The sequence below is a fragment of the Salminus brasiliensis genome, chromosome 9 (assembly GCF_030463535.1).
Source record: "Salminus brasiliensis chromosome 9, fSalBra1.hap2, whole genome shotgun sequence".
NCBI lineage: Eukaryota > Metazoa > Chordata > Actinopteri > Characiformes > Bryconidae > Salminus > Salminus brasiliensis.
This window is the reverse complement of record NC_132886.1, coordinates 799,971-823,280: the sequence shown is the minus strand read 5'-3', so window position 1 is coordinate 823,280 and position 23,310 is coordinate 799,971. Positions and strand designations below refer to the sequence as shown.

The following is a 23,310-nucleotide window of genomic DNA, read 5'->3' as shown; positions in this document are numbered from 1 at the left end:
TAGATAGTGGAATGTGTTTTTCTCCTTCTGGCTGGAATGTGCACCAAGGTTGGAGTATGGCATGCTATCAATGTCCATGTTTGGGCACCTTTGGTTAAAATATTCATTACTGTCAATAGAAAAGTGAGTATATTTCCAAAAGTCAAAATAAAGATGACATTGTTTATTATTTTACATTTTTATTATTTACATTTACAGCTTTAAAACAACAAGGAAGAAAAAAAAACAAAGAAACAGTTTAGTTACCCTACATGGTTATTATTTATTAACACTACTTTGGCAGCTAGTAACTGAAAGAACAGTCTTTCAGTTCTTTTTATGGGGATTTTTGCCCATTGTTCCTGCAAAAGGCTTCTAGTTCTGTGAGGTTCTTGAGGTTGTCTTGCTGTACTGCTCTTTTGCAGTCTACCCACAGGTTTTCAATTTTTAGGTTGGGGGACTGTGAGGGTCATGGGGAAATAATCAGCTCATTAAAACCTTATTAAATGTAGGCAAACAGTAGATGTACTTTATAAACTGTAAACTCCTTTTTTGTGTAATCATACAATCATATAGATGTAAATATAACAAGATTAGGATTTCTTTTTTAACAGTATTAACAGTAGCCTTCAGGAAAACATATTTTACAGGTTATCTGTCTCCTTCTTAATACATTTGTGTATCTTTAAACTATTAGAATGTCTGAAGTTCTTCCCACACTCCAAGCAGTGATACGGTTTCTCTCCTGTGCGGATGCGCTGGTGTAGTTGAAGGGCACTGAGACGTTTAAAACTCTTCCCACACTCAGAACAGTAATACGGTTTCTCTCCTGTGTGAACCAGCTGGTGTTGCTAGAGATGACTTGGTTGAGTAAAACTCTTCCCACAGTCTGAGCAGTGATACGGTTTTTCTCCTGTGTGAATGCGTTGGTGCCGTGTTAGACTGCAGAGCTGAGAAAAACTCTTCTCACAGTCTGAGCAGTAATATGGTTTTTCAGCAGTGTGAATGCGCTGGTGTCTTGTTATACTGCTCTCATGATTAAAACTCTTTCCACACTCTGTGCAGTGATATAATTTGTGTTCTGTGTGAATGCGCTGGTGTCGCATTAGTCTAGCCTTTAAGGTAAAACTCTTCCCACATTCTGGGCAATGACAAAATGTCTCTCCTGTGTGAATGCACTGGTGTATTTTAAGATGACATTTTAGTCTAAAATTCTTCCCACAGTCTGAGCAGTGATATGGTTTATCTGCAGTGTGAGTGCGTTGATGAATTTTGAGATTCCCTTGTTGCCTAAAACTCTTCCCACACTCTGAGCAGCGATACGGTTTCTCTCCTGTATGAATGTACTGGTGCCGTTGGAGAGTAATCTTTTTGTTAAAGGTCCTTCCACACTCTGAGCATTGGTGAGTTTTCCTTTTGCTTGTATAACTCTGTGCTTTTCCATGAAATGTATCAGTATGAATGGTACCAGAGAATGGTTGCTGAGTACTGGAGCTTGTTTTTGAATATTTAATTTCTCTGCATTTCAGCAGTGTAATGCATTGTTCCTGTCTGCACTCTTGATGCGATTGTTGAAATACAAACTATGCCCAAAAGTAGCAGGAAAAGTCTTGCACCAGGACAGCCTTTGTTTCTGGATAATAAAAAAAAAGAAAAAAAGATCATCAGGATTGTTGTTTTAACACACAAATAAAAGAATAAATGTTAACAAAATGTATACCAATATAGGTCCAGGCACAAGACACACAACAAAAACATCCAACCAAGGTCTATATTAAGCCAAGGAGAGAGATCTGTGGTTAGTCTTTATTCTTTGCGACCCCTCAGTTTTCAGGACTAATCACATCAGTAAAGCCGAGAATGGCCTTCCTCTTTTGTTATCCATCCACAGATTTTAGTATTGTTTATGTCAGGGGAGTGTGCAGGCCTACTAAGATGATAAAATATGGATAGGTGGTGAGGAAATGGTAGCTTGCAAAGCTACATCCCAACGGAACCAGATCCCATCAGTCTAGCTTTAAACTGACATACTCTAAAGAGACTGCTCTCACTGCAGTTACAGAGAAGCTCCAGGTTGCAAAATCAGCCAACTTTCATCAGTCCAGATTCTCCTTGCTCTATGAAGACTCTCCATTAGCGTCCCACAAGTTCTGTCCTAGGTCCTCTTTTGTTTTCACTCTACACTTGTTCTCTTGCAATAATACTGTATCTTCTCATGGGTTCTCCCATGAGTGCTATGCTAGTTACACAGAAGGTGGGTCCTTTATTTCCCACCTTATGACCTTCTGAAGGTTTCAACTTGCATATTAGCACGTCTTTTTAACATCTCATCATGGATTGCAACCCATTCCCTGAAACACTACCCTATGATTTTTTTGTCTATTTAAACTAGCTGAGGTTTTTCTTGGGTAAATAGCAAAGCACTTTTGTAAGATGCCATCAATGTAAATGTAAATATCAAGACTGAGCAGCATTACATCCGTGGAACCCCAAGGTTCTCAAGTCGCTGGTCACTCCATCTGCTAAATCACAAAACTTTGGTGCACTTGTGAATGACCAGTTATCATTCTCAAGTCGCATATTTCCCATCAGCAACTGATCCAGAATGCAGCAGCACTACCTCAATCTTCTCAAGTTCAGCATGTAACACCTCGGCTGCCTACATCCGATTCAAAACTGTGACTTTTACCTACAAAGCCAAAAAAGACCAGTCCCTCTGACAGCCTTAAAGTAATGGTATTTTTAAAATACCATCATCCACCATCCTTCCATCCACCACACTTTTCTCCGTCCTGTAGCCATTGTGGTGAAATGACCTTCTCCTGGGGGTTTAAACTGCAGAATCACTCGCTGCCTTCAAGCACAAGACTAAAGCCCATTTCTTTCAAAAACTCTTAAATCAGCTACCCATCTGCACTTATAGAGAATTCTATATTTATTAAATGTTTGTGATTGCAGTCATGTTTTAATGCATGTTTATTTATTTATTTTTTTACATTCAGACAAACATTTTATCTAGCTGTTCAGTAGTACGGATTTTTACTTCTATTATATATTGGGCCGTATTTAAGCTCAGAGACATCTCTGGACTTTAGTCTATTTACACTAGCTGTGGATTTCATTTCAGTGGACAATGATTTACTGTTTTAGCGTGTAAACAGTGTCTCTACCAGTCAGTGAACAGCAGCGTGTAAACAGTGGTTCTACCAGTCAGTGAACAGCAGCGTGTAAACAGTGTGTCTACCAGTCAGTGAACAGCAGCGTGTAAACAGTGGTTCTACCAGTCAGTGAACAGCAGCGTGTAAACAGTGTGTCTACCAGTCAGTGAACAGCAGCGTGTAAACAGTGTGTCTACCAGTCAGTGAACAGCAGCGTGTAAACAGTGTGTCTACCAGTCAGTAAACAGCAGGGTGTAAACAGTGCGTCTACCAGTCAGTGAACAGCAGCGTGTAAACAGTGTTTCTACCAGTCAGTGAACAGCAGCGTGTAAACAGTGTTTCTACCAGTCAGTGAACAGCAGCGTGTAAACAGTGTTTCTACCAGTCAGTGAACAGCAGGGTGTAAACAGTGTGTCTACCAGTCAGTGAACAGCAGCGTGTAAACAGTGTTTCTACCAGTCAGTGAACAGCAGCGTGTAAACAGTGCGTCTACCAGTCAGTGAACAGCAGCGTGTAAACAGTGTTTCTACCAGTCAGTGAACAGCAGCGTGTAAACAGTGTTTCTACCAGTCAGTGAACAGCAGAGTGTAAACAGTGTGTCTACCAGTCAGTGAACAGCAGCGTGTAAACAGTGTTTCTACCAGTCAGTGAACAGCAGCGTGTAAACAGTGTGTCTACCAGTCAGTGAACAGCAGCGTGTAAACAGTGTTTCTACCAGTCAGTGAACAGCAGCGTGTAAACAGTGTCTCTACCAGTCAGTGAACAGCAGCGTGTAAACAGTGTTTCTACCAGTCAGTGAACAGCAGCGTGTAAACAGTGTTTCTACCAGTCAGTGAACAGCAGCGTGTAAACAGTGCGTCTACCAGTCAGTGAACAGCAGCGTGTAAACAGTGTTTCTACCAGTCAGTGAACAGCAGCGTGTAAACAGTGTTTCTACCAGTCAGTGAACAGCAGCGTGTAAACAGTGTTTCTACCAGTCAGTGAACAGCAGCGTGTAAACAGTGTGTCTACCAGTCAGTGAACAGCAGTGTGTAAACAGTGTCTCTACCAGTCAGTGAACAGCAGCGTGTAAACAGTGTTTCTACCAGTCAGTGACCAGCAGCGTGTAAACAGTGTTTCTACCAGTCAGTGAACAGCAGCGTGTAAACAGTGTTTCTACCAGTCAGTGAACAGCAGCGTGTAAACAATGTTTCTACCAGTCAGTGAACAGCAGCGTGTAAACAATGTTTCTACCAGTCAGTGAACAGCAGCGTGTAAACAGTGTGTCTACCAGTCAGTGAACAGCAGCGTGTAAACAGTGTGTCTACCAGTCAGTGAACAGCAGCTATCATTCTGCATCATAACAGCTGTTTAGCATATCATTCGGAAAAGACATCAAGAAGACAGCAAAGGGCATTTGTGTAGAAATGTCCTGTCAATGCTGTAATTAGAACATAACAGTTAACAGGAACTGTGGAGGTCAATTTGAGGACATGAAGGTCTAGAGCATCAAGACGACCTTCAGAGAGAACTACTGATAGAATTGCTAGAAAGACAATTCAAAGCTTCTGCTTGTCTGTAACAGAACTTCAGGGAGATCTAGCAGACTCTGGAGTAGTGGTGCACTGCTCTAATGTGCACAGATACCTTCATGTAATCAAAACTCCTGTTTTCAGAGTATCATCTAAACACACTAATGTACTTTGGAAACAAACCTTTTGGCTGTTGATCACTTTGGTGAGATGATCACACCTTAAAAACCTGAAGATGAGAAGATGATGGCTTCTACAGCAGACAATAATCCTAAACACATTTTACACAGTTTTTACAAGATGTTGTTTTCTGCCAAAGGGTGTCTTACTACTTACTGACCATACAAGGTGCACACAATTTTGCATTAGACCCATTTCTTATCATAAAAAGCTTAACATATCAAAGGAAGTTTTAATCTTTAAATATATACCTTATGGAATTCACTTCATCTTTTACTGTCTAACTAACTATCCACAGCCACAGACATTTTGATCAAAGGTGCTCAAACTTTTGCATGTCACTGTAAATAAATAATATGTAACACTCCAACCTCCGGTGGGATGCAGAGAAAAAAACATGCTCCACATTCTAGTCCAGTAGGTGGCAGTAAGGCACTAAATAACTGTGTTTCCAACCGGTAGAAAATTCACAAGAAACAGGAGACGACTGTTTTCTCACTTCAGAGGACTGACAGGAAGCTTCTGATTTGGAGAAAAGAAGCAGGAGCTGCTCTCTTGAAAGTAAGGAGATCAAGGAGTTCAACCATTGTTCACATTGTTTACACTGCTTTTCCTGTTTGTAGATAACTGTCCTTTTGAGGAATAGCATGCAGAATGTGTATGCTAACATGGAGGCATCCCTGGGTCAGATTTAGAAAACCTGGATCATCTGCCACATTGGCCAGAGTTGAAAGGGTATGTCTGTCCTGGGCTTTGGCATAACTACCATGCCCAAGCACCATTCTGTGAATTGCTCTACAAGTGTAACTGCTGCCAAGTCCTCCAACCATTTCCATTTGCACCAGTTTGATCAAGGCCAGCAACATATTATGGCAGGAACAAACAGAATGGTAGATATACTTTCATAGCAGACCATCCAAACAATGGAGACTAGACCTGGTTTTATTTAAAATAAGCAGTCTACCACCTTACATTTAAGTACCATTAAACTCTTTGCTTCCCCTTTTGAACACCATTCAGGCAATTTTCTGCTACATTGTAAAGTCATTATTCTAATAATAAACGCTTCAGTGGTCTGACTGGCGTCCTGACACTTTTGGTTAATATTGGCATAATGTTTTTGTATATAAAATACATTTATATATAAAAGGCTTTTTGGGCTCAGGGAATATGATGAATCTTTCGTATCTTATTGGCCATCATCTACATATATATGAGAGTTTACCTGGTACATTTCTTATTGTTGAAACCTGCAGAAACTCATAACTTGTAAATTCTATGAATGCAATTGGTTAGGATTTAGTTTCCCAAGGGCATCTTAGATTTAAGGTGGTGAGCTTATTGTTGGAGAAAGGAAAGTGAAGAGTATAAGATTTTTTTTCTGATGTTCTTATCCACAATGATCTACATGTGAATCATGCTGGACAGGTAGGAGAATGCAGAATTAGGAATCTTACCCAAGGACTGTTTTTGGTGTGTGGTGGGTTTGCCAATTGAGCTGGAGAATTTAACCCTATTCTGCCAAAGAAAAGGCAGTGTTGTTGCCCACTACTCAACACCAATTTAGTTGAAAAGTAAAGTGAATAAAACAGAAATGAGGGAACTCACCCAACTCTCCCAACCAGTTTGTTGCCTTTACCTTCAGTGTTCAATATATATTTTTTCTTCCAGAATCAAATGATGTCCTGGTGCAAGGCTTTTCCTGCTTCTGCTGTCCATCTGTAATGGTATAATGGAGCTTCTAATGGTACCCCAAACAAGCTCTAGTACTTTCCAGCAACCCTCAGATACACCTGAGGGACAAACGCAGAATCATACAGACAGGAGGAAAACCCACCTCTGCTCAGAGTGTGGAAAGAGTTTTTATCAGAAAAATGATCTCCAAAAACACCAGCGCATTCACACAGGAGAGAAACCCTATCACTGCTCAGACTGTGGGAAGAATTTTACTGTACAAAGTAATCTCCAGCGACACCAGCGTATTCACACAGGAGAGAAATCCTATCACTGCTCTGAGTGTGGGAAGAGTTTTAATGAACACAGTAATCTCCAGCGACACCAGCGTGTTCACACTGGAGAGAAACCGTATTTGTGTTCAGATTGTGGAAAGAGTTTTAGTGTGCTGACAGCTCTACGATTACACCAGCTCATTCACACAGGAGAAAAACCGTATCAGTGCTCAGAGTGTGGAACAAGTTTTAATAAAAAGAGAAGTCTAAGACGACACCAGCGCATTCACACAGGAGAGAAATCCTACTGCTGCTTGGAGTGTGGGAAGAGTTTTACTCAGCAGAGTAATCTCCAGAAACACCAGCGAATTCACACAGGAGAGAAACCGTATCACTGTTCAGTGTGTGGGAAGAGTTTCACTCAACAGAATAATCTCGAAAAACACCAGCTCATTCACACAGGAGATAAACCGTATCATTGCTCAGACTGTGGGAAGAGTTTTACTCAGCAAAGTACTCTCCAAATACACCAGCGCATTCATACAGGAGAGAAACCTTATTACTGCTCAGACTGTGGCAAGAACTTCAGCCATTCAAGTACCTTAAGGAAACACAAATGCACGAGAAGTGCAACAGAAAACTTTGAAATATGTTTGCCTGAAGGCAACTGTTAATATTGTATGACAACAAAATCTTAACATTGTCTGTTACATGTATGCTAATGTTATTATGTGATTATTATGCATGTAGAGTGTCCAGTGTATAAAGTTTATAACCTTAGTGTTTATCTACACTACACTTTTATATTTGTTCTCAAGAGGTACAAGCAGAAGGTTTTGCAATTATCGGCACTGTCCCACTGACCTAAACATCATTGAAAATGGGGCACCGGTGGCTCAGCAGTTAGCCCTGATGACAGGGTTGTGGGTTCGATACCCAGGCTCAGCAAGCTGCCACTGTTGGCACCTTGAGCAGGACCCTTTACCCTCTTTGCGCTGGAGTTGGCTGCCCAACGCTCTGGGTGTGTGTGTGCTCACTACCACAGATGGGTCAAATGTGGGGGACACATTTTGCTGTACAGTGACACCTTTACATTTTTACCTTTTAAATAAGCAGGCAGAAAGATGACCCAAGAACTAGAACCTTGAGCAGAAAAAAATGAAAGGAGTTAACAAGCTGTGATACTTGTCAAAAGGGGTTTTACTTATTACTGACTATGCAGGACGCCTAAACCTTTGCTCTGAACTCTTTTTTTCCTTTCTTGGTTTGTCAACACTGTAAAAGATTGAAATAAAAATGTAATCTTAATTTAAAAATAGACTTTTGTGTTTACCTATTTTTTCCACTACTCACCTGTTCACAGTAATAGAGATTAACGTTTGCATGCTACTGTAAAAGGATAGTATATTACATTCCAACCTTGGTGCTCCACATTCTACCCAGAAGTGCTGGAAGCTCCAGATTCTAGTCCAGTAGGTGGCGGTAATGCACTAAATAGCTGTGTTTACAACCAAAAGAAAATACACAAGAAACAGGAGCTGACTGTTTTCCTTACTCCAGAGGACTGACAGGAAGCTTCTGTTTTGGATAAAGGGAAGCAGGAGCTGATCTACTGAAAGTAAGAAGATGATCAGCCCTCTGTACACTGCCATTTCTGTAATGATTACATGTCCCAGTACTTGGCTTTTCCTGCTCTTACTGTCCACCTGTAGAGGTACAGTGGATATTGTACTGGAATCCAAGCTTTAGAACTTCCCCATTGTGCTCAAGAACTGTTTCTTTAGATACATCTGACAGACAAATGTAGAATCATTGTGGCAAGAGGAAAACTCACAACTACTCCGAGTGCGGGAAGAGTTTTTATAAGAATCTCCCACAACACCAACACATTTACACAGAAGAGAAACTGTCACTGCTCAAATTGTGGGAAGAGGAGGATATGTCCTTGATTTTGGCACTACTACCATGCCCGGTCACCACTCTGTTACTTGCTCAATGGGTGTAACTGCCAAGTCCTCCATCCATTTAATCTCCTTTTGTATCATTTTGATCAGGGGCAGGGGTATTATGGTAGGAACAAATGGAATGGTTATTGCTTTCATCCAAAGTTTGTATTGTCCCTGTAATTCCTGGGGGACTATGCTGCGCTACACCAATAAGAGTCCTTGGGCAAGACTCTTAACACTACACTGACCCACCTCTGTAATACGGGTAACCCTGTAAGTCGCTCTGGATAAGAGCGTCAGCTAAATGCCATAAATGTAAATGTAAATATAAATTCCCTAACTTTGAACAACTATTTAGTGAAACTGTTGAGCTAAAATTTACTTTTAATTCCCTAACTCTGTTTTTTGCTTTTATAATCAGTGTCACATTTTTTTTTTCTTCCAGAACCAAATGATGTCCTGGTGCAACGCTTTTCCTGCTCCTGCTGTCCACCTGTAATGGTATTATGGAACTTCTAGCTGAACCCAAGACAAACTCTAGTACTCTTCTACCATTTTCAGATACATTTGAGACACAAATGCAGAGGAAAACTCACCCCTGCTCAGAGTGTGAGAAGAGTTTTAATAAGAAAAATGATCTCCAAAGACACCAGCGCATTCACACAGGAGAGAAACCGTATCATTGCTCAGACTGTGGGAAGAGATTTAATGTACAGAGTCATCTCAAATCACACCAGCGCGTTCACACAGGAGAGAAACCGTATTGCTGCTCAGACTGTGGAAAGAGTTTTACTCTAAAGAGTCATCTCCAGCGACACCAGCGCATTCACACAGGAGAGAAACCATTTCACTGTTCAAATTGTGGAAAAGGTTTTAGTGTACTGACAGCTCTACGATTACACCAGCTTATTCACACAGGAGAGAAACCGAGCTAAATGCCATAAATGTAAATGTAAATATAAATTCCCTAACTTTGAACAACTATTTAGTGAAACTGTTGAGCTAAAATTTACTTTTAATTCCCTAACTCTGTTTTTTGCTTTTATAATCAGTGTCACATTTTTTTTTTCTTCCAGAACCAAATGATGTCCTGGTGCAACGCTTTTCCTGCTCCTGCTGTCCACCTGTAATGGTATTATGGAACTTCTAGCTGAACCCAAGACAAACTCTAGTACTCTTCTACCATTTTCAGATACATTTGAGACACAAATGCAGAGGAAAACTCACCCCTGCTCAGAGTGTGAGAAGAGTTTTAATAAGAAAAATGATCTCCAAAGACACCAGCGCATTCACACAGGAGAGAAACCGTATCATTGCTCAGACTGTGGGAAGAGATTTAATGTACAGAGTCATCTCAAATCACACCAGCGCGTTCACACAGGAGAGAAACCGTATTGCTGCTCAGACTGTGGAAAGAGTTTTACTCTAAAGAGTCATCTCCAGCGACACCAGCGCATTCACACAGGAGAGAAACCATTTCACTGTTCAAATTGTGGAAAAGGTTTTAGTGTACTGACAGCTCTACGATTACACCAGCTTATTCACACAGGAGAGAAACCGTATCAGTGCTCAGACTGTGGCAGGAGTTTTAATAAGAGTAGTAGTCTAATACGACACAAACGCATTCACACTGGAGAAAAACCATATTACTGCTCAGACTGTGGGAAGAGTTTTAGGCAACAGGATTCACTCGAAGCACACCAACGCATTCATACTGGAGAAAAGCCATACTATTGCTCAGACTGTGGAAAGAGTTTTACTCAGCAGAGTAATCTCCAACAACACCAGCGCATTCATACTGGAGAAAAACCATTTCAGTGCTCAGACTGTGGGAAGAGTTTTACACAACAAAATAGTCTCCAAATACACCAGCGAATTCACACAGGAGAGAAACCTTATTACTGCTCAGATTGTGGGAGGTGCTTCAGTCATTCGAGTACCTTAACGAAACACAAATGCAAGAAGAGTGCAGCAGAAAACTATTAAATATGTTTGTCAGAAAGCATATTGTATCTTTGTTTTTCTCTGAGCACATCACGGATATTGTTAGTTCGATTGCATATTTTGTTAATACAAGCACAACTATTGTATGTAATAGTATGTAGTGCAGTCAGTTTTGAATAAAATGTATTACTCTAAGAATTTCTGAATAGCCATTTAGAACATTTAGCACTATTGGTGCATTTTGTCATAATATTGTGAACGGTGAATATTAAAACTGTCTTCATGCACATGTCTAAACAATCAGCAGCAATGGACCTTTTTTAAGCTGTCTAGTCTAGCACTCAATACAATAATTGATGCCTACAAAGCAGGAAAAGGCTAAAAGAAGATGGCAAATATTTTGTAAGCAGACAATTCCTGTTCATGGTTGTTTATTTGCTTATAGTATTGTATCTGATGATGCCATTCCATCCCATCGTCCATTCCCCATTAACGCTGTGTGCTTTGATGACTATGAAGTTCAATATTCAAATTTGATTGGATCTTGGACATGTGAAGTCTGGGTTGATAGGGACAGAAACTGGCTGTGTTTTTTTTTTGTGAGCACCTTTGCCAACACACTATTGTCTTACCCTGTTGCATAGATTAAAGGGCGCAGATTTCTGTCCTCCTATGGTCACATTACCCCATTATGAAACTGTCATCATGATTTTCATGGGAAGATTTAATTAGGATGTCCCAGAATAACTCTTAACATAGCTTTTAACACTTGAATGGCCAAGAGCTTGAACTGTTTGAGCCTGGCTCATCTACTGTGTGTAGGTTTGTTTGTACTTCTTTGCGCACTGTTTAAACTACTGTCGGAGGATGACGGATGCGGGACAATTTACACAGCTGACTTAGCACAGTTCAGCTGCTGCTTAGTAGTCTTCCTGAGGAGCTGTAAGTGGTGGACTTTAATGTAAAGCTTGGTCACAATCAGGCAGCATTCTGTCCAGCATTCTGGACCTTGTGGCCTGGTTTAACAAAACATCACTGGTTTCAACATGTTCTGCACATATTGTTAGTAGGCTCAAACCATTCCCATTAGCCTGCCCAATGCCATGTTTACCCATTACTTCACTCCATATACTCTTGTTTTCTTTTCACCCTAATATTTAAGTCACCCAGAAGAAAAATCTTGTAACTCCTGGGAATACAGGGAAGGACATCATCTAAAAGACAGCAGAAACCATGCTTTACACTGTTGTCTAAAGACAGGGCTGGCATGGATGCAAGTAGCAGAGTAATATAGTGTGCCTTTGCTAGAGGCCAGATATCGTGCACCATGAGTAAACTTAGCTGCTACAAAGTGTTTATAAGCTGTGATACTGGTCTAATGAGGGTTACTAAGTAGTGTTCACTAAGTACTCGTTTCAGACTCTTTCTCTTTTTTGTAATTTCGAAAAGAAAAGATGAAAGTAAAGTCTAATGATAATAAAATCTTAAAATAAGCTTAAAATATTAAATGCAGTTGGTATGCAGTTAATATTGTATCCTTACCTTTTGAAGGTCATATTCACATAACTATTCATAATAATAGATGCATATTTGACCAGAGTAAAACATTACAAATTGCATGTCGGTGCACATACAATAATTTACCATTACAATATATAATTACAATAATTTAAGTTTGTGAGTCAAGCTGTCTACATGCTGCTGAAAATGAATTATTAATAAAATATGGTATGGTTTCCCATACAGGGATTAAGCCTAGTCCTGAAATGTACTTTCAATGGAAAATCTCCGCTCAGAATGCTGTGTAGTCCTGGACTAGTCTTAATCCTTGTCTGGGAAACCAACTGCATATTTTATAGTCCAAAGAGTAATCAATATGGATATTGGTAGAATGTCTCATTGATTGTGGTGATACACTGATAAACTGAATATTCTGTCAAAAATACTATTTTGCTTGGGTTGTTTTATATACCTTGCTAATAAAAATCGTAAACTGCATATGTGCTTTTTTAGGGCTCTGTAGAGTACAACCACTAGGAATGAAGCTAAGATGAGGTTTACCTCAGAATGTGGTATAAAGCAGGTCCAGCAGGTTGATTCCTGAGAATCAGCCTCCCTAAGTTTTCTTTGCCATTTATGTTTAATCTACCGTGTCTTTTTTTCAGCTTTCCTATCCTACTTATATTAAACAAACAATAGCAAACTCCAAGGAAAGAATGTAAGGCAGCAACAGCAGCACCTCCAAGTCTCGCACAGCTTTCAGCCAGACAGGAACCACCACCAAATCATTTGGAACATTACAAACTATGGGCCAATGCAGACATCCAGTATTTTTTAATGCATGTTTGAGGCAGTGCTAATATATGAACATTTAGAACTGGTCCAGATAAATTATACACATTTCTTTAGGATTACAAAAACAAAAAAATGCAGATAAACATTTTGCTAGGCATACTAGGCAACTCTGTATGCAAGGAAATTACACAATAATATAGGCATACAACTGAAAATCAAAGAGAGATAGAAAGACCCTGGGACCTTGTTTTCTTTCAATATTAGCACCTGCTTTCTGACAAACACGGGTCATGGGTTTTTGCTTCCTTCTTAATGCATTTGTGTATCTTTAAAGTATTTGCATGTCTAAACATCTTCTCACAGTCTGAGCAGTGATACGGTTTCTCTCCAGTGTGAATGCGCTGATGTGTTTTGAAATTACTCTCATGATTAAAACTCTTCCCACAGTCTGAACACTGATATGGTTTCTCTCCTGTGTGAATGCGCTGGTGTAGCTGGAGATGAACATGTTGAGTAAATCTCTTCCCACAGTCTGAGCAGTGATACGGTTTCTCTCCTGTGTGAAGGCGTTGGTGTCGTGTCAGACTACTCTGGTGAGGAAAATTCTTGTTACACTCCGAGCAGTAATACGGTTTCTCTCCAGTGTGAATGCGCTGGTGTAGTTGGAGAATACTCTGTTGACTGAAACGCTTACCACAATCCGAGCACCAATACGGCTTTTCTCCTGTGTGAACGCGCTGGTGTCGGGTTAGGTTACTCTGCAGGGTAAAACTCTTCCCACACTCTGAACAGTAATGTGGTTTCTGTGCAGTGTGAATGCACTGGTGTGTTTTAAGGTTGCCTTCATGACTAAAAGTATTCCCACAGTCTGAGCAGTGGTGCATTTTCTCTCCTGTGTGAATGTGCTGGTGTAGTTGGAGATTAATCTTGCAGTCAACTCTTCTCACATTCTGAGCATTGGTGATTGTGCTCTATCCTCTTGCCGGTATTATTCTTTTTTTCATCTTCCAGGTATATCAGTATGGAGAGGACCAGAGGGCGGAGCTTGTTCTGGATGCCACTGTTTAATTTAGTCTCTTCCCATTCCAGCAGTGTGACCATTGGTATGTATTTCTGTGGTGTGTGCAGGAAGGCGGGCGCTAGGAGCAGGCAAGGCTTCCCCTAGGATGTCTGAAGGGAAAAAGAAAAATGAAGATATAAATAAAAAAATTATATTTAAAACTAATTGTGAGAACATAACAGCACAATTTTGACAGTTTTTGGGACAGATCCATTTCTATTTCCACGGTGCAATTAGTGCCATGCTGGTTAGGATAGGTGTTTCTCCAGGTCATGTCAGAATGAAGGAAGCTCTGATTACACAAAAGGAAAAATGCCCACAAAGAAGTAGCTTAGTAGTGGTCAGTGAACAGCAGCGTGTAAACAGTGTTTCTAGCAGTCAGTGAACAGCAGCGTGTAAACAGTGTTTCTAGCAGTCAGTGAACAGCAGCGTGTAAACAGTGTTTCTAGCAGTCAGTGAACAGCAGCGTGTAAACAGTGTTTCTAGCAGTCAGTGAACAGCAGCGTGTAAACAGTGTTTCTAGCAGTCAGTGAACAGCAGCGTGTAAACAGTGTTTCTAGCAGTCAGTGAACAGCAGCGTGTAAACAGTGTTTCTAGCAGTCAGTGAACAGCAGCGTGTAAACAGTGTTTCTACCAGTCAGTGAACAGCAGCGTGTAAACAGTGTGTCTACCAGTCAGTGAACAGCAGGGTGTAAACAGTGTGTCTACCAGTCAGTGAACAGCAGCGTGTAAACAGTGTTTCTACCAGTCAGTGAACAGCAGCGTGTAAACAGTGTCTACCAGTCAGTGAACAGCAGCGTGTAAACAGTGTTTCTACCAGTCAGTGAACAGCAGCGTGTAAACAGTGTTTCTACCAGTCAGTGAACAGCAGCGTGTAAACAGTGTGTCTACCAGTCAGTGAACAGCAGCGTGTAAACAGTGTTTCTACCAGTCAGTGAACAGCAGCGTGTAAACAGTGTGTCTACCAGTCAGTGAACAGCAGCGTGTAAACAGTGTTTCTACCAGTCAGTGAACAGCAGCGTGTAAACAGTGTTTCTACCAGTCAGTGAACAGCAGCGTGTAAACAGTGTCTCTACCAGTCAGTGAACAGCAGCGTGTAAACAATGTTTCTACCAGTCAGTGAACAGCAGCGTGTAAACAGTGTTTCTACCAGTCAGTGAACAGCAGCGTGTAAACAGTGCGTCTACCAGTCAGTGAACAGCAGCGTGTAAACAGTGCGTCTACCAGTCAGTGAACAGCAGCGTGTAAACAGTGTTTCTACCAGTCAGTGAACAGCAGCGTGTAAACAGTGTGTCTACCAGTCAGTGAACAGCAGCGTGTAAACAGTGTTTCTACCAGTCAGTGAACAGCAGCGTGTAAACAGTGTTTCTACCAGTCAGTGAACAGCAGCGTGTAAACAGTGTTTCTACCAGTCAGTGAACAGCAGCGTGTAAACAGTGTGTCTACCAGTCAGTGAACAGCAGCGTGTAAACAGTGCTTCTACCAGTCAGTGAACAGCAGCGTGTAAACAGTGCGTCTACCAGTCAGTGAACAGCAGCGTGTAAACAGTGTTTCTACCAGTCAGTGAACAGCAGCGTGTAAACAGTGTTTCTACCAGTCAGTGAACAGCAGCGTGTAAACAGTGGTTCTACCAGTCAGTGAACAGCAGCGTGTAAACAGTGTGTCTACCAGTCAGTGAACAGCAGCGTGTAAACAGTGCTTCTACCAGTCAGTGAACAGCAGCGTGTAAACAGTGCGTCTACCAGTCAGTGAACAGCAGCGTGTAAACAGTGTTTCTACCAGTCAGTGAACAGCAGCGTGTAAACAGTGTTTCTACCAGTCAGTGAACAGCAGCGTGTAAACAGTGCGTCTACCAGTCAGTGAACAGCAGCGTGTAAACAGTGTTTCTACCAGTCAGTGAACAGCAGCGTGTAAACAGTGTGTCTACCAGTCAGTGAACAGCAGCGTGTAAACAGTGTTTCTACCAGTCAGTGAACAGCAGCGTGTAAACAGTGTTTCTACCAGTCAGTGAACAGCAGCGTGTAAACAGTGTGTCTACCAGTCAGTGAACAGCAGCGTGTAAACAGTGTTTCTACCAGTCAGTGAACAGCAGCGTGTAAACAGTGTGTCTACCAGTCAGTGAACAGCAGCGTGTAAACAGTGTTTCTACCAGTCAGTGAACAGCAGCGTGTAAACAGTGTGTCTACCAGTCAGTGAACAGCAGCGTGTAAACAGTGTTTCTACCAGTCAGTGAACAGCAGCGTGTAAACAGTGTGTCTACCAGTCAGTGAACAGCAGTGTGTAAACAGTGTGTCTAACAGTCAGTGAACAGCAGCGTGTAAACAGTGCTTCTACCAGTCAGTGAACAGCAGCGTGTAAACAGTGTGTCTACCAGTCAGTGAACAGCAGCGTGTAAACAGTGCTTCTACCAGTCAGTGAACAGCAGCGTGTAAACAGTGTGTCTACCAGTCAGTGAACAGCAGCGTGTAAACAGTGTGTCTACCAGTCAGTGAACAGCAGCGTGTAAACAGTGCTTCTACCAGTCAGTGAACAGCAGCGTGTAAACAGTGTCTCTACCAGTCAGTGAACAGCAGCGTGTAAACAGTGCGTCTACCAGTCAGTAAACAGCAGAGTGTAAACAGTGTTTCTACCAGTCAGTGAACAGCAGAGTGTAAACAGTGTCTCTACCAGTCAGTGAACAGCAGCGTGTAAACAGTGTTTCTACCAGTCAGTGAACAGCAGAGTGTAAACAGTGTTTCTACCAGTCAGTGAACAGCAGCGTGTAAACAGTGTTTCTACCAGTCAGTGAACAGCAGCGTGTAAACAGTGTTTCTACCAGTCAGTGAACAGCAGCGTGTAAACAGTGCGTCTACCAGTCAGTGAACAGCAGCGTGTAAACAGTGTTTCTACCAGTCAGTGAACAGCAGCGTGTAAACAGTGTTTCTACCAGTCAGTGAACAGCAGCGTGTAAACAGTGTTTCTACCAGTCAGTGAACAGCAGCGTGTAAACAGTGTTTCTACCAGTCAGTGAACAGCAGCGTGTAAACAGTGCTTCTACCAGTCAGTGAACAGCAGCGTGTAAACAGTGTTTCTACCAGTCAGTGAACAGCAGCGTGTAAACAGTGCGTCTACCAGTCAGTGAACAGCAGCGTGTAAACAGTGTTTCTACCAGTCAGTGAACAGCAGCGTGTAAACAGTGTCTCTACCAGTCAGTGAACAGCAGCGTGTAAACAGTGTTTCTACCAGTCAGTGAACAGCAGCGTGTAAACAGTGTTTCTACCAGTCAGTGAACAGCAGCGTGTAAACAGTGTTTCTACCAGTCAGTGAACAGCAGCGTGTAAACAGTGTTTCTACCAGTCAGTGAACAGCAGCGTGTAAACAGTGTTTCTACCAGTCAGTGAACAGCAGCGTGTAAACAGTGTTTCTACCAGTCAGTGAACAGCAGCGTGTAAACAGTGGTTCTACCAGTCAGTGAACAGCAGCGTGTAAACAGTGTTTCTACCAGTCAGTGAACAGCAGCGTGTAAACAGTGTTTCTACCAGTCAGTGAACAGCAGCGTGTAAACAGTGCTTCTACCAGTCAGTGAACAGCAGCGTGTAAACAGTGTTTCTACCAGTCAGTGAACAGCAGCGTGTAAACAGTGCGTCTACCAGTCAGTGAACAGCAGCGTGTAAACAGTGTTTCTACCAGTCAGTGAACAGCAGCGTGTAAACAGTGTCTCTACCAGTCAGTGAACAGCAGCGTGTAAACAGTGTTTCTACCAGTCAGTGAACAGCAGCGTGTAAACAGTGTTTCTACCAGTCAGTGAACAGCAGCGTGTAAACAGTGTTTCTACCAGTCAGTGAACAGCAGCGTGTAAACAGTGCGTCTACCAGTCAGTGAACAGCAGCGTGTAAACAGTGTTTCTACCAGTCAGTGAACAGCAGCGTGTAAACAGTGTTTCTACCAGTCAGTGAACAGCAGCGTGTAAACAGTGTTTCTACCAGTCAGTGAACAGCAGCGTGTAAACAGTGTTTCTACCAGTCAGTGAACAGCAGCGTGTAAACAGTGTTTCTACCAGTCAGTGAACAGCAGCGTGTAAACAGTGTCTCTACCAGTCAGTGAACAGCAGCGTGTAAACAGTGTTTCTACCAGTCAGTGAACAGCAGCGTGTAAACAGTGTGTCTACCAGTCAGTGAACAGCAGCGTGTAAACAGTGTTTCTACCAGTCAGTGAACAGCAGCGTGTAAACAGTGTGAAGAAGGGTTACTTTCAGTAGCGCAGCTCCTGTTTCTCTGCGTCCAGCAACACTGCGGGGAAGCTTCCTGTCAGTCTTCCAGCAAACCCCGCCCCCTGCGCTACGATTGGCTACCCGTTCACACGAACAGTCCGCCAACGTACTTTCATTGGGCTTTTTTCTTAAAGAAGAAACGTCCTCTTAAAACCCACTCACGCAGTTTTAACGATATGTAACGATCCATTATTATCAGAATCTGCAGTGCTAGATCTTCAGCTGGGACCCTGTGCTTTGGTCAGATGAGAATATGATAGAGCTGTATATATAAGCTTTTTGGCAACAAACACTATAAGTGGATCTCGTGTAACACAAAAGATGAGAGTGTGGAAATACCCACTGTGAAGTATGGGGGAGGATTGGTGATGCTGTGGGCCTGTTTCTCGTCCAAAGGCCCGGGAACCTGGTTATGGTGCATGGTGCAAATCAAAATCTGGTGGCTTCTGTCCGAAAGCTGATAATAGGTCATCACTGGGTTTTTCAGAAAGGATTCTGCACTTTTATAAACACATCATGAGCCTGACCTAGGTTTTTTTAGGACTTTTCTCGAGATCTAAATAAAGAGGATGATCAATGGCTTCTACACTGTCTGGTCGCTGTTCTGTTTAAAAGTACAAAATTTGATCTATTGTAATCTTGAATGTTTAAGTTGTCGATCTATAACCAAGGGAATAATAAACTGAATAAAACTAATGCATACAACACAAGTTTAAGGTATGTGGCATCAGCTATGTCATGATGAAACAGTAACTCAAACAGACAACAATTTGGGGTCTCAAAAAATGGTCTTTAGTTACCAAGTTGATCCAGCAGACAGGGAAAAGTAAGCTATCTGAGAAAACAGTTACTAAGTGTATATAAATAATTTATATACTTACTATACAGTACTATATAGTAATTTAAATCGATACATATGTAAAATTCATATTTTAACTTTCAAATATAATTATAAATAATTAACCCCCAGAATCTGTTGTTCTTTGTTTATGAAATACATGTCTCATCGACAAGGCATTTCCACCTGTAAACCAACCACTCACTGTTTTCTTTATTCCAACATTCTGAGTTAACTCTAGAGATTGCTGTGCTGAAAATCCCAGGATATCAGCAGTTCTAAAAATACTTAAACTAAAACTGTTGGCTTATATCTTTATGATTTTAAGCATGTCACTGCTGCAATAAGATTGGCTGATATGTGTCTGAATTAATATAGTCTCAGTGAGTGTATATCTGAAATTTAATGTCAGTTATTCATTATTAGTTTGCAACACTAATATTAATATCACATATTTGATTAACCACTGGCTGAACGTTCCCCCAAGGCTCTGGCTCATTTTGCCCATAGTTACCATTTTGGGAAAAAGTGTCACATTTCTCATAATCCATTCACATATTCTTATACAGTGCCATTTATCAACATTACATTGCTTTTGATGTGTGATGGATTAAACATGATATGCCAAAAAATTGGCGTTTAAAAAAATGCCTACTACCACAGCAATATAAAAAAGGAAAATGCTAAATGCAGGGCTACATGACAAAAATAATGTACAGTTGGTCATGTGCCCAATGTTACATAAAATCACCATTACTTAAATTTGTGTTTTGATGTTTGCTATTAAATACATATTTCTAATAATGTATTGCATCATGTTTAACAGTAATTGAAACTGCTCAAATACCAAGAAACACAATTAGCGTTGAAATGCACCAATAACCAATTTAGACCCAGTATAGTCATTTTCCATTAATTCATATATTCCATTAATATCATCTTTTTTTCTCAGTAGTGTTTAAAGAAAGATTCACGTGTCAGGTATGTCGCTACTTGAAATAGGTTGCTATGGTGATGTAAACTACTTCTCAACTATTGAATGGGTAGATTGTAGGAGCGAGTAGCCAATCCAAGCGCAGGAGGCGGGGCATGTCATTAGACGGACAGGAACCTTTCCCACAGTGTTGTTGCACATAGAGAAACGAGACCTGCTGCAAGGAAGGCTTGTTTACACAGGGCTTTTCATTGACACTTCCAGACGTGATTAGAGGAAACTCGCTTTTTGAAAGCTATGCAGCGGAATGAGTGACACGACACAGAACCAACCATCGTCCAGGCTTGGGTGAATATGCTAATGTTAGCCGTTAGCTTTTGTAGCTGTGCTTTTTGTAGATAACTATTAGTAGGTAATAATATAATTAAGGGTCGTTAACGTTTCTGATGCAGTATCAGAGAGTAGACAGTGTTCTCTTTAACAAATCTTTGAAATTTGTAAGCCAGTCTGTCCATTAATCAAAATATAATAAGCACATTAATCTATAATAAAAAATAGAATGATAGCTAGATATGCAATGGCTAAAGAAGACTCCACGTCATGTGTAGCTATTTATTTATTTATTTTATTTTCAAAAGGGAGACTATACATATATACATACTTTTATCAATATGCCTTACCTCTTTTGGGTCTGATCTTGATCATAACTATGGTTGCAGCTTTTTTCACCCTCAGTCATATTCTGGCAACTACTTTTTACAGACTTTGACAGACAGTCTGTTACTTCCTGTAGTGCAAAACTAAATGCTTCAGTCATCTGACTGGAGTCTTAACACATTAAGTTGAATTTGGCCTTTTTAAAGACAGGTAACTGGATGCACACACAACCAGGGGGCAGAAAGAGCAACAGGAGAGCAACAATAACTAGGACTTGTTGTGCAGTAAACTGCACCAACTGCAGAGAAGATCTTTAATATTGAGAGGTTCACATACCTTCGCCAAAAATCATAGAAGATTAAAAACCAAACAAACTGGAAAAAAATAAATACAAACAAATCCACCTTTGAAACTATATTTTATCATTGAGGAAACAAGAACTCAATAATAGTGCAAAATCCACCATTTTTGTAAACAGGAAACCCATCTATTATTCATATTTTGTTTGTGTATAAATCTTTCTGCTAATGTGCTGAATATATCATCTGCCTCATTTCCCATCACAGTATTTTAGGACTTTGGTATACATCTTCACTTCTACTGTAGAGACTTGCCAGTGACTCTGAACCTCATAGACCTATGAATGCAACTCTTAAGATCAAAGAGTTCAGGTGGGAGTAAAAAAAAAAAACCCAAAACTAAATTTAATGTGAATTAAAAACAACTTATGTAACTCCAATCAGTTTTGTCATACATGTATTATATTTCACATTCAGTTACTTTATACCTTTTCATTTATCCTACAGATATGAAGGATGAGCAGTTGCAAGCTTTCCCTGCTGCTTCTCTCCACCTTCCTACACAGTTGAAAATTCATTACCACAAATGCACTGGTGGATACTAACAAGAGCAATAAGTTACTGTTGAAATACAGATATTTTGAACTGATGGAATCAGAAACAAGTTCCAGCACTCAAGACCTACTCTCTGGTACTGTCCATACTGCTACATCTGAGAGAAGAGCACAGAATACAGGCATAAGGAAAAAACAACACTGCCCAAAAGTTGATAAAATGACTGCTCTCCAACACCATTGTGTTCACACTGAGGAGAAGACGAATAACTGCTCAGACTGTGGGAATAGTTTTAGTCATGAGAGTAATCTTAAATCACACCAGCGCATTCACACTGCAGAGAAAACTTATCACTGCTCAGAGTGTGGGATACGTTTTCATCGAAAGAACAATCTCCAGCGACACATGCAGATTCACAGAAGAGAGAAACCGTATGACTGCTCAGACTGTGGGAAGAGTTTTAGTAATAAGAGTAATCTCAAAACACATAAACGCATTCATACTGGAGAGAAACCGTATTACTGCTCAGAGTGTGGGAATAAATTTACCATGAGAAGTACTCTAATACAACACCAGCGGATTCACACTGGAGAGAAACCGTATCTCTGCTCACAATGTGGAAAGAGTTTTCGTGAACTGAGTACTCTCCAACTACACCAGCAGATTCACACAGGACAAAAACCGTATTACTGCTCAGAGTGTGGAAAGAGTTTTACCCTGAAGAGCACCCTAATACGACACCAGCGCATTCACACAGGAGAAAAACCGTATCACTGTTCCGACTGTGGGAGGGGTTTTAATCATCAGGATAATCTAACACGACACCAGCGCATTCACACTGCAGAAAAACCATATTACTGCTCAGAGTGTAGTAAGAGTTTTACTCAGCAGAGTACTCTAACACGACACCAGCATAGTCACACAGGAGAGAAACTGTACTGCTGCTCTGAGTGTGGAAAGAGTTTTAATGTTAAGGCTAACCTCAAAACACACAAGCGCATTCACACTGGAGAGAAGCCATATCCTTGCTCAGACTGTGGGAAGAGTTTTACCCAGAAGGGTAAGCTAATGCAACACCTGCTCATTCACACAGGAGAGAAACCATATTACTGCTCAGAGTGTGGTAAGCACTTCAGGCATCCAAACACTTTAAAGAGACACAAATGTATAAAGAAGACAGAACCATACAACATAGGGTTGCCAAAAACCAGCTGCTAAAATTTAAAATATGTGTGTAAAAATGTGTGATTATTATACATTCAGCTTCCCAGTTTTTTAAGTTAATTATTTAATAATGTAACTTGTATTTTAACCTGTAAATGGCTTCAGTTACCCAATAAATGAATTGTCTTTAAATAGCTTTAAAATTATATATGCCTATATTCATCTTATGTTTTAATGCCAGGCGTGGGCTAGAGGGGTATAAAGCCCCCCAGCATTGAGGAGCTGTGGAGCAGTGGAGGAACTGTGTTCTCTGGAATGATGGTGGAGGAGCTCCATCCAGTACTTCTGGGTTGAGTTGGAGGTGAATGGGATGGTGATCATCCAGCATTCTGACTTTACTAATGCTGTTAGTTCTGTTCTGTTGTCTCTGAATGCAGTCAAAACCTGGACTTCCCTGGATAGTAGAGACAGTTACTCCAACAAAAGGAAGAGGAAACACTCAATTTCTCTACAGCCCAGTGCTGTAGGGCTTTATATCCCTCTATCTTTTGTACAATGTAGTTGACAAAGACACCCCACAGTCTACTGTAAT

At 40.9% G+C, this 23,310-nt stretch overlaps 1 protein-coding gene and 1 pseudogene across 4 annotated transcripts; one reads left to right on the top strand and one right to left on the bottom strand.

Moving 5' to 3' along the window:
- LOC140562045 (uncharacterized) overlaps positions 1 to 6,062 on the bottom strand; it is an 11,568-nt pseudogene extending 5,506 nt beyond the window's left edge.
- On the top strand, positions 5,299 to 23,310 carry LOC140561867 (uncharacterized). Of its 4 annotated transcripts, XM_072687115.1 has the most exons (4): positions 5,299 to 5,389; positions 6,500 to 7,387; positions 10,001 to 10,650; positions 22,000 to 23,305. In XM_072687115.1, the coding sequence occupies exons 2-4, from the start codon at positions 6,561 to 6,563 to the stop codon at positions 22,770 to 22,772; spliced, it is 2,250 nt and encodes a 749-aa protein (XP_072543216.1). In that variant the 5' UTR covers positions 5,299 to 5,389; positions 6,500 to 6,560; the 3' UTR covers positions 22,773 to 23,305. The 4 variants fall into 4 exon arrangements, with proteins under 4 accessions (XP_072543216.1, XP_072543219.1, XP_072543217.1 ...); XM_072687118.1 differs by lacking the exons at positions 5,299 to 5,389; positions 6,500 to 7,387 and adding an exon at positions 13,974 to 13,981 and having other exon boundaries at positions 9,688 to 10,650; positions 21,858 to 23,310; XM_072687116.1 differs by lacking the exons at positions 5,299 to 5,389; positions 6,500 to 7,387 and having other exon boundaries at positions 9,688 to 10,635; positions 21,832 to 23,310.

Coding starts and splice junctions, on each gene's coding strand:
- LOC140561867 (XM_072687115.1), top strand. CDS start 6,561: ATGGAGCTTCTAATGGTACCCCAAACAAGCTCTAGTACTTTCCAGCAA. Junction 7,388..10,000: donor CATTCAAGTACCTTAAGGAA/ACACAAATGCAC, acceptor TGATCTCCAAAG/ACACCAGCGCATTCACACAG. Junction 10,651..21,999: donor AGATTGTGGGAGGTGCTTCA/GTCATTCGAGTA, acceptor ATGACTGCTCAG/ACTGTGGGAAGAGTTTTAGT.